Source organism: Toxotes jaculatrix, chromosome 10 (assembly GCF_017976425.1).
Source record: "Toxotes jaculatrix isolate fToxJac2 chromosome 10, fToxJac2.pri, whole genome shotgun sequence".
In the NCBI taxonomy this organism is placed as follows: Eukaryota; Metazoa; Chordata; class Actinopteri; family Toxotidae; genus Toxotes; species Toxotes jaculatrix.
The window spans coordinates 21418508-21430492 of record NC_054403.1 but is presented as its reverse complement, the minus strand read 5'-3'; the positions used below and the strand labels follow the sequence as shown (position 1 = coordinate 21430492).

The 11985-nt window shown below is 39.3% G+C and overlaps 1 protein-coding gene across 2 annotated transcripts in view; it reads left to right on the top strand.

The window, feature by feature from the left end:
* Positions 1–3394: 3394 nt before the first annotated feature.
* The window catches only part of rab28 (RAB28, member RAS oncogene family), a 29410-nt gene continuing 20819 nt past the window's right edge, over positions 3395–11985 (top strand). For both annotated transcript variants that reach the window (XM_041048923.1, XM_041048924.1), the window contains exons 1-2: positions 3395–3810; positions 9304–9400. In XM_041048923.1, coding sequence (XP_040904857.1) covers positions 3736–3810; positions 9304–9400 — 172 coding nt within the window. In that variant the 5' untranslated portion in view covers positions 3395–3735. The remainder of the gene's footprint in view (positions 3811–9303; positions 9401–11985) is intronic.

The following is an 11985-nucleotide window of genomic DNA, read 5'->3' as shown; positions in this document are numbered from 1 at the left end:
GAGCAGTTGAGCTTTAATACAGAATACAGTTATGACAAAGTAACACTTTTGTGAATTCATGCATTTGTGTTGAACCCATTTAACTGTACAGCTTTCAGATTCCTTGTTGCTGAAGAGATCAAATAAAATTGATAGTGCTGCAAGATAAATTTACACGGACTGAGCTGATCACAGCCACAGAATAAATCAGTGACAACAATTTCGCCTTCGCCTTCTCCGTCCTAATCGTCCCCACAATAACCTTTTTAAAAACAATTAGACTTCCGGTTGGGAAGCTGTCAATCACACCCTCATAAGCATTTTGCAGTATACCGACCTGACACTCGCTGCCACCTGCTTCAGAGTGGCCCAGGTGCAAATTCCTCTTCGTCCCCCATGTTAAAGCAACATCCTTCCCTTGCAGTGAAAAGCAAGCGTGAAAGACGAGCGCCGTGATTCCACCTCTGATTTGTGAAACACCACAGGTCAGTTTCTGTGGGAATAATGACAAAACATAACCTATAAAATGAAAACTTAGATTAGTGACAAAGACCTAACACCAAACAATCCCACCACACAGTAGACTTAGTTTTCTTTTTCTTTTTTATTTTTGTGTACACAGTAAATAGACCTGGGTCGACATATAAATTGTGTTTATAAACTGTTCAACATCGCACTTCAGTTACACCTCACACAGTTGAAGTTGCATAGTGACATGTTTTTCTTGGAAATACCTTTGTATCCAAATCCAAAGGCATCTTATTATGCAAAGCCCATGTCCTTATCTGATCCTCCTATTTGACAGATAGATGTTTAATGAGACTGTGACCTATTAACAAAGGTTTCAGGGTGATTCCTAATTAATTATTCTATTATTATGGTGATAATTAGCTTTTATTTTTTACTCTTCTGAATAGATTTGGTGTATATTTTTGGTTTGATGTACCTAGTCCGAACTGGAAACTACCTAAAAACATGCACAATCATTTAAGTTTAAGTTTAAGTTAAGCAGGAAGTCCATTTTGTCCCAGTGCTGTTCTATTTTACTTATGTTTATATTAAGCACTGAGTCTTGAACTACTTGGAGATGATTTACAAATACACTGGAGAGACATGTCATAAAAGAATTGGATTAAAATGTTCTATTTTGTCACTTTATCCCAGGCTGGAGTTAAATTAGCCAATAATAGTCATACTTCATTTGGTAAATACATCAGCGTGTCATCTAGAGCAATCACATTACACAGCTGGTAAGGTATTTTTCTAAACTGTGGCAGACTGAGAGACTGTTCAGCTGTGAACTGAGTAGTGAAATGAAACGGGCCTATCTATGAACAGGATGCCTCAGGAATAAAGTTAACACTTGAACAGTTGTCTTTAATGGTTTACAGGGGTTTAAGGACAGAAAAATTCTTAAAAGTGGCTCTAAGTGTTTGTTGGCTCTCTTCAGACTTTAGAGTTTAACAGCGGAGATCTGTGTTTTCATTCAGGTGAACCAAAATAATAGTCATTGTAGTCGGCCCCTCAAGCAGAATAGCCTTTACAGTTTGATATAACCTATAACCTATAGTGACTGTGTGTGTGTACATGCATGCATGTATGTGCATGTGTGTGGGTTGGAAAAAATACAGCACATGAGATGACAACATCATGAAAAATAAGGCATACAGACTCTGTTGGAAGCACATTATAAACTGATAACTATTAAAATCAGCTTCCCAATAGCAAATATTGGGAAGCTATCAATACAAAGTGTAATGATAATTATTATAATTATATGGAATACATTTACATCTACCAGTCAATTTATAGAAAAAATATATGAGTATACTTAGTTAGTGGAATTCTTGATACTGCAAAGAGAACATATATATTCTACATGTATATACACTATAGTTACATATAGGTTTGAATGAAAGGATATCCTGGGCAAATGTGTGTGTGTATGTGTCAGAGAGAGGGAGACAGAAACGAGAATAGCTTCATAGCTTAAATATTGTTCTTTAAAATTTTAAATAGGACCACTGTAGAAGCAGTATTCTGATCCTTTATTTAAGTAAAAGCATTAACATATTTTATAAATACTCTATTACAAGTAAAGGTCCTGCGTTCAATATTTTATTTAAGTTGAAATTACTAAGGACCATCAGCCAGGGCTGGATTACCAACCAGACAAAGTAGGCAACTGTTCAGGGGCCCCAAAATGCATATCATTTCTGTTTACATAATTTGATTTGCCCCACTGAAGTACAATATTACCTATACTCCATCTTCTGTCCTTGCCGTGTAGAGGGACTCTATCAAAATTTAGTTTTAGGATCTTCATTTCGTTTTAGTTTTATATTTTGCTCACTGTGTTTTATCTAATGGCTTCCATTGTTTCTGCGTGTTAAGTAATAAACACACAGAAAACCCTAAACAAGATTATGTTCTGACTTCATGTGAAGACTTTAAGGCCGCAACCAACAATTACTTTTACTATCAACATATTATTATTATTATTTTCTTTAATGATTGTCATTATTCCCAGAAGGCCAAGATAATGTACTCAAACTTCTTTTTTATTTTTCTTTATTTATTTTTAGTCAAAAAACCCATAAATGTTGAATCGATGATCAGAGAATATTTTAGAAGCATGTACTGGTGAATTGTTGCCATTTTTGCTTAAAAAAAATATTTGCCACTTAATTATTAAATGAATTTGTTGCTAGTTTGTTTTCTTTCAGTTGAGTAACTGATTTGTCAACTAATAATTTCTGTTCTAGAGAACTGAATGGGTTCTAAGTGTCTGGTGAAATAATGACACTGTCATGCATAGTGGGGGTCAATGGGGCCCATCAACACATTTTTCCCCTGGGTCCCCTTAGGAGGTTAATCCGGCCATGCCATTAGCAACATACATATTTATCAAGAGTCAGCTCCTTCTGTTGAAAGGCCCCTCATGCAGAATATCATTGTATTGGATTATTATTAGTGATGCATTCAGAAGTAGGCAGCATTGTGATGTTGTAGCTGGTTGAGGTGGACCTACCGGTAATGCATAGCAATGCATAATATTTTATAAGCTGCTAATATGATATGGTTTGTGCGGAAACTCTGAACCTGCAAAGTAACTATAGCTGTCAAATAAAAGTCAAAAGTACAATATTTCCCTCTGGAGTGTAGTGGAGTAGTATCCATAGACTGTATAAGGTAGTATCACGAAGTATAAGATCGTAACTCATTGCTTTAATTACTTTACCCTTACAGGGTGTGTTACTTTCTACGGGCAATTTTGGCTTATTTCTCTATTTTATTTTCAATTTAATTTTTATTTTGTTGCTGTTCTTATACTTTTACACACTCACACTTTGACCCATTGTTACCATAGCAACTGCAACGCGTCACACACGGGACGCAACCACACCGGTGGTGACTGGGTTTCCGGTTCTGCTGTTTTCCTGCGAAAAGGCAAAGGTCTTCGTGGCGATAACGAAAACATTTGCAACCCGAAATGCCAAACCGTGACCCAGGGCTTGTTTTTCAGTAGATTGTTACCCTCTTTTTAACCGAATAAAAATCGGTGTACGTCGCTGTAGCAGCGTGTGAGTGGATCACGCCGAGCGGAGCAGCAGCCTGTGTCAGTAGAGTCAAAATGGCGTCTGTTTGCCCACTGAACGTTCGTTTAATCCATCTGTGATTATCCCGATAGCTAGATTCAGCAACCGGTGACTATTTTTCTAGTGTTTCGGTTTTACACACTGACATTTTAGCGTCATGTCGGACTCGGAGGAGGACAGCCAGGACAGGCAGCTAAAAATTGTAGTGATTGGAGACGGTGCGTGTGGGAAGGTGAGACCATCATACACAACTTACACTAACACAACGCTACTGAGGAAGAACGAATTTCAAGTCTTAACTCTCCTCGTAAAAGAATTTAGTGTGTTATTGTCTGTTTTAGTTGGTATCCTGCTCTTTACGGTGCTCATCTTGACGCTTGCACTGTCTCCTCAGTCACCATGGCGACCGACGCTGATATAGCTAAGTCGGCTATGAGCTAACAACATTCAGGACTATCACAACAAGACAGTGGTGATATTCAGACCATTTACCGCAGTAAAAATACCAATAGGTCTGTTTAAAAATGCTCAATTACAAGTAAAAGTCCTGCATTCAAAACCTCACTACTTCAGTAAAAAGTGAGTAGAAAATACTTTATAAGTATAAAAAGTAAAAGTTAAGCGCACCTAGCTACCTCTAATGCAGACTGATACAACACTCTTGTAATTAATTCTCCCTTCATGAAGACTATAATGTTCAGTTTGTCTTGAAACTGTTTCAGAGAGGTGTCGATCAGTTTGGAGGCTGTAATTTGTGGTGCTGTTGAATTCTTTTGCGTTATACAGACATATGTTTCTTTTATTTTGCCCCCCCCCCCCCCCCCCCCCCCCTCAAATCAGTGAGAGTAGCTAACAGAAACACCTTTATGTAACAGCACTACAAACTGCATATACTTGAATCAGTGTCTCCATAAAAAAGTTTCAATAAAGACAGAATGTTATATATGTCATACATGCATATGCATGAATGAAATACTGTTTCTCTAGGCTTTTCTGGGCCTCAGGCCGTTGAGGTTTAAATAGTTACAGACTCTTCCTTGAAAATCACCTCCAGTTCTGAAATATTCTAGGCTGTGTTGTATATACAGCATATCTAAAATGTACCCACAGATTTACAATGAAGTTCAAGTCAGGGGACTATGAGGGCCATTCCAAACGCTTCAGCTTGTGTTTCTTGAAGTAGTTTGTGGTGGATTTTGAGGTCTGTTTTGGATCACTGTGCTATTGTAGTTGGTGTAGTTTCTCGATTAACTGCAGGACATTTGCAACCAGAACCTGCTGATATTCAGTGGAATCCATTCTTCCCTCTGTCCTTGCATTGTTTCCTGTGCCACTGGCTTCCACACAACCCAAAGAATAATATTTCCTCCCACATGCTTCCACATGCTTAACAGTTGGAAAAAGGAGGGGGGTCTCATCATTGTCTGCAGTTCAACATACTTGAGTTGTGATACTTGCCTAACACAGAATTTATTTTGTTAATTTATTTTTTAACTGAACATTTGTACTTCACCCATTCTGCCTCAGCAGTTTACTCCTGCTTAAAACTACTCATTAGCACCGGAAACCTTATGTGGATTAGTATGACAGTTAATGGCACTAGGGATAGGCAAGGAGAGGTTCTGTTTTATTAAGTACCATAGAGTCGTCAGTATGGATAGTTACTGATCATTACAGTCAGTCAAGCGTTCGAGTTATACATAAAACCTTTCTTTTGCACACACAGATGTAAGGAATTGCTGTAGAGCTTCCTGTGTTGGTGACCTTACTGTAATTCAACAGGTTGGTAGGTTGTTTAAGTTGAAAACTAGAAGAATACGTTCTACAAGAAGCCAGATTCTAGAAATGAGATTGTGAGGAAAAAGTCCATACGATGGATGGAGGTTGATAAGATTTCAAAAGTAATTCTGTTGTATGAACGGCAGCAAAAACATGTGACCTTAAAAACTGTATTTTCTCACTTTCAAGTCAGTCTTGCAAATCCAGTGGCCTGTTTTACAAAGTTGATGGACATCTGTAGTTTTGATTCTGTCTCAAAGATAGCATAATGGATTTAAATCTGGCACAAATCCGTTGTTCTAAACCTATTAAGTCTACCCAGCCCTTAATCCATGTTGCATGTGCTCTTGAACGTAGTTGTAGGCTATGTGCTTGTGGTGCACTGTTTTATAGTAGCTTAATCCATAGGCTCACACTGTTCTGTGTTATTTATTTTTGCCTTTATCTACAATTTGAATTTTGTTTACTCGTCAAAGGGTGTCTGCTTAAATTATTGGTGTGGAGCCCATGTATGCATAGGGCTGATGCTTATCATAACAGGTAGAGGTATTTTCTTTAAATGAAATGCTTCCTTTAATGTTTTGAGTAGGAAGTATAGGCACAGATAGGCATATTTGTATAGGTACATTTGCCTTGCACTGCGGGGCTGCTGCTGCTGCTCACTGAACACAGGGTAAAACACTGTAGTATTCTCAGCATTGCTCAGACAATGACATTTGATTAAGGAAGTTTTTCTTAGCCAGGCTCTTGCAGCTGGTGGTTGTTTTGCGCCTGTGTTCTTCTCTTCTCCTGGCCAAGGACCCCCCTTTTGCTTTTGGCTCCACAGTGAGGTTACATTTAAGATAATTATGTCTGGACAACCCTTGTGAGAGATGTGGCTATTTTCTCATTTGATTGAAAAGAAATAACACTGGGAAGAGAGTTTGGTTGAAGACTTTGTTTTATGGATGTCTGAACTTTGAGCAAACATACCTTTTCTTAGTGGATTGTGCCTGTCTTTGTTAAATCTTCTCAGTGCTTCAGGGTGATCTCATGTACTACTGTTAGTCTCAGTTCCCTTTCAAAACCACTGAACTGAAACTTTCAGTATGTTCATTATAAGAATGTAAAACATGTAGATTAAAAAGGTCTAACTTACATCCACAACAGGGGAATTTTTTTTTTGAGTCACACCAAACAATTATTTGCAGTAAAGCAAGGAGGTTGTCATGACAATTCAGCCACGTTTCTTCTTCACTGCATCTCGAATCCCCGAATGACTGAGTGTGAATGTAAGGGAGGGACGTCAAGTGCTTTTCAGATACACATCCCCTTTCGTAACTAATCTCTCCTTCCTCTGGGAGAAAGAAAATGAATGTAGCAGTAATGTTGAGACCCAATGAGAAAAATGAATGTTCTCATTCTGGAAAGTCGACATTTTCTTTTCGGAGCAGGGGGGTGCAGAGAACACACACAACTCAGTTCCCAGTAGATACGCTACATTAATAACCCTCCTCACACTGCTGCCAGGTGTCAGCTCGTCACTGTCTGAATGACTTACCTGCTTGTCTGTTTTGGGCAAAAAACAGGAGCCCTGCCCCCCCATTTTGAGTAGACACCACTGACTGACATCTTGAATGCCGTTTCCCCCCTTATTAATGTCAATTTGCTCAGCAAATTGCAATTGGATCAGTTTTTCTTGGACAGCATTTTCGGTGGTATTTTTGCTTGTGGTTGGTTGTCCATTCAGAAATATAGGGAGATGTGGGAAGGCTTGTCCACCTGAGCGAGATGTTTTTAAAATATGGTGGCTCACATTTAGCCAGACTCTTAAGGCGCTGGGTCTAACTTATACACAAGTCTATTTTTCAACCTGAGTTATAAGCCACTCAGTTTTTCTGAGTATTTGCTGTTCTCAGACCCATGGGGTAAAAAGGAGCTTCAGGTACTGGTCCTGTACATTAATGGGCACTGAATCCCAGCAATGTTCTTTACAGTCAAACTCTTCATCCAAATAACAACATTTATATCTGTCTTGACTGTTTAAGGCAAATAAAGAACGAGTTTTGATACCATGCTGCAGAAATGCACTGCCTCGCTCATATGAGTTGCATCACATGGACATAGTCAGCTTGCCATATTTTCCCCTCTCTCTCAGTTTCTTGTTTCAGTCGAACTTCCCCCATTTCCCGGCACTGGTATCATTGGTGACCCTGTGCTGTTCTCTGTTGGAGTGTCAGGATTACGCCAGCTTTTACATTTGCTGGTTAGTTCCAGTTGTACTGTGGAAAAAAAGTCTACGTTAAGGGAGCAGAGCCAAGCTACTGGAATGCCAAGACAAATGGCCGACTAGGCCAACGCGAGCATGTGGAATAAATTTTTGCTGTCCGAGCTTGTTATTCCTGTGTTGTCAGTGATTGTTTGGGCTACTTAAATGGCCGATTTTCTCCTTGTTGCGTCAGTCACCTCTAGTAATTTTTCAGTCACTCTTGAGCCTGTGACATGCTCCGCAGGCAGTGATTAAAAAAAGTCTGTAGGTTATCAAACTTTTAAATGACCTAGGTGGATAAAGCTTTATTGTGCACCTCTAACGACATGTTAATCAAGAAAGCGATTGGCAAAGTTCAGGATTATACATTCAATAGGTTTGATTGAAGCATTACATTTAAAAATCCAAGCTGGGATAAACATTGCAATTTTATATTAAATTGACAAATTTATTAATAATTGACAAATCAGTACCTTAAAAAAGCCAAACAGACTTTGGGCAAACCATGATGAGAGGTTTTTTAATTATATTACAGTGTTTCTTCCCTGGAGTAATTGAGAACTTGAGTCTAATTTGAAACTTTATTTGGCTAAACCTACACCTTCTGAGCATGAATGGAGGTAGATAAGGGCACAGGCTCAAGTGAAAGCTTAGTGGACTGAAAGAAAGTATTTAGTTTTAAATCCTCTAACCCTCAGTGATTGTCAAGTACCACATTAAAATGCATTTGCTGCCACATGAACACTCAGAGAATCCCATTGCTTCACTTCTCTGTTGTGTTTATGTAAGCACAGTGCTCTAAAGATAGCTAATAGACATTCAGCACTTCATTTTTTTTCCTATCCTCATCCATCAAAATGAATTAAACTTGGCATGTCAAGCCTGTGCTATGAATTCCCATGGATTTCAGGAGAGCCCCTAACATGCCGGGTTTTTTTTCCTCCTCAAACACAACAGTGACAGTGATGGAAGTTTTATAATTTGTGGCAATTATTAGGTCTGCAGTCTGGAGACATGACACATACTCCAGCACCTGTTTTTGTAATTCGCGTTGATTTTCACTGTCACAACTGTGGCTGAGCAGTGTGACAGCAGAGGAGGCAGACAATTACATCAGCGTCCCCTTCAAGTCAGTCACCAAGGTTTTGAAAGTGCTTCAAATGGATTAGTAATGATGAAATGGATGTCCTACAGAGCATATTTCAAGACTACATCTCCTAAGAATTATGGCTGTACACTTGGGGGAAAAAATCACACAGAAGTGTTGTGATATGATTAATTATACCTTTGTATTTTTTAGAAATATTAGAAAATAAAATGCTTTCTAAAGGCTTAGTTTGGCCCTTGGTGAGTATGAATGAAATCAAAGTTTTTCTCCTTCTGCTCACCCCTGAAATAATACTTTTTCAGGAAGTTCTTTAATATACTGTATATTTTCTCTGGAAGGATTTCGCAGCATCTTGCATTTTGCCCTGTGCATTGCTATGACTTTCATTTGTTTTTCATATTATGCATATATGTGTGAATATAGTTTATTAGACAAACACTATTCAAAGAATCAAGACTTCTCCTTTGTCCTGAAAGCATTTTCTTTTCAAAACACTTCACTTTAAATGACATATTTTCAGTCTTGTATATTGCAGCAGAGGTGTTCTGGCACTCATTCTCTGTGTCTCTCCCTTTGTCTCTCTGTTTCAGACATCACTCGCCACCAGGTTTGCACAGGAGGCCTTTGGGAAGCAGTACAAACAAACCATCGGCCTGGATTTCTTTCTGAAGAGAATAAGCCTTCCAGGTGAGACACCTTCATAATCTTTAGGGAGTGTTTGCTTGTTCGGAGACTCAGCACGGACACGCGTGTTGCATAAGCATGTAGCGGCAGACTGCAGACTTGTTAATTCAGTAAAATACTGAGGATATGTTTTTGGCATTTTTGTATTTAGACAGACTGGTTTGACTGTTAGAGGTTGTTTGTAATACTGTAATGTCAACCTTAAGGTTTTGGGTGTTGGTGTGTACTTAACATTATCAGTGTTAAAAAAGACCCAGAATATTAATTGAAAGTCCAACAAAGAGGCCCTGTTGTTCCATCATTTTCTGTCATATTTTGATTTCTCATATTTTCTTGTCCTACTATTTCCAGGCAGAGTTTATTCTTCAGGTTAACTCAGGAGCTGAATGTGTCTTTTCTGGTAGCTCCTCATTGTAGAGTGTCTGCCACTTCTCAGGGTTATTCACTCTGAAAGCTCTTCTCTCCAGAGCAAACAGAACACTTTTTTTTTTGACTCCACAAGGCCAATGGACAGCTTATGTCTAAACGGGTGAGCCTTGCTCATAATTCTGTGGGCACAGTACAGAGTAAATACATTAACATTTTATATCCATATCGCTGATCCCCAAGTTCAACTGATCTTTGTCCTGCCCCACATAAAACATTCATGTTCTTATTTGTTTATGTTGAACCCGTGGAAATAAAGCCACACTCTGTATCCCCTTTAGATCTGTAAAATAAATGTTTATTGACTAATGCTATATTTAGACTCCATTTTACTTCCTACCATGTGAAATGGAGATTTTCAACATTTTAAATGGCATTTCTCAATCTCTGCCAAGGCCTAAGCTCCAGAAATCTGCAAAGTGGCTCCATTCTTTCATTACTAATAAAACAACATTAAGCAAGGGCAAATTAAGTGCTAAAAGTAAAAGTTATGCTGATTTGTGAGTTGGCTGAAGGATTCTATTTTGATTTTGTGTCAGTTTCAGCTTATGAGACTTAGGAGAACTAAACCCCCAAAAATGTTGTGGTGGAGTCAGAATGAAAGAGCCAACTAAAAGCACAGGCTGGGCTCAGCTCCTTAAAACGAACGTGAACAAATGCTGTTAATCGTTTGACTTCTCTTTCCAGTAAGTTTCTTTCCTGAAATAATCACTGATCTCTTAAGTGTTAAACTGTAAGCTTTGTTTAAATGTAGTGTATGTTCATCTGTATCACTGGGGCAGCAACAACACAACGTCCAGCACTGGAGTTGTTAAATGGCCCATTTTCTGGGGAATTGGGTGTTGATGATCTGATGAAGAGGAGGGTGGCTCTGCGAGCTGGGTGGTCCCAAACTTTGTTAGGACCCCCACCCTGCCTTGTATTGGAGAGGTTGTGTGGCTCTCCGGGTCTCTATGGGGCTGTAAGGGTCTTTTGCAGCAGGGGGGAGAGTAGCCTATAGCCAGCATTGGCCCCTCACTCCATGAAGGCCCAGCTTGTCAAACTTAATGTACATTTTCCAACGCAGGGAGAGGTGAGGCGAGGCCGACTGGCACACAACAGCCTGCTCTGTGTGTGCTTTTTATAACAATACCTCTTCCAGATGTCCCTGCCAAACCAATGAGGTAGAGGCGGTGAAGGGAACTGACTAGAGGTGAAATTAACTTGATAAACTCTGTCAAACTCAAACTTTTGGAAGCTGCGTTGTCTGCATCAATTTTACATCACACCAAAAAGACAATTATCTTATTAACACGCTCCTTTTTCTGACCTTATGATCAGTATTATGGTTGGTCTATTGGGCACACAAGTGCAGTTCCTTCTTCTTGCAAAGTGTAAGCAGAAAAATGTCAGTGCTGTTGAGTCAGTGTGAATCTCTGAAATATAAATAAAGCTAGTGTCTGAGGATGGGTGGAGATGGCTCTTTAACCGTTATTCATTGCACTCTTCAGCGCAGCTTTACATTGACACTGTATAGTCTAGATGTAGTGACTGTGAACCTCAGCATTTCCTTCCCTTGCTTTAAAAAGGGGACTTATGAAGGGGTTGAGCTGTCCAGCCGTGTCCACAGTGTATGCTCTGCTCCCCATCGCCGCTCCAGCCCAGCGCAGGGCCCTCATCACACCAACATAAACTCCTCGCTGTCTGGTCCTCCCTCCTCCTCTTTTTTTTTTTTGACTTTTTTTTTTCAACCACCCCTTTCATTTTCCAGAGGAAGAAAATATTTATTTGGATTTGGTTTTTGTGCCCGTCTTTCTCTCTCCCCCTCTCATTCACTCGTTCGTTCTCTTTCCACAGGCATTAGGACAAGAGTCTTCTTTTCCTCTTATTTTGTGTTTAATTATTGCTATTTTCCTTAACAGCACATAATTCTCCTCACTTTCCTAACTTGGCAGGAAATGGCACAATGCAAACAGCTCTTCCCAGGCTAATAAGAAGCCTTTTTTTTACTGCCAGAGTATTGAGAATGTTTAAATTAGAGGGTAAGCGTACCTATTCATCCCCCTCAATCTCTGGGCTGGATATTCTTGGATGTGAGGTGTGGGTGATCCGCCAGGCAAGAGCGCTTAGCATGAAAGATTAATCGTTGATTTATTGTTTCCATTATGTATATCAACAACATG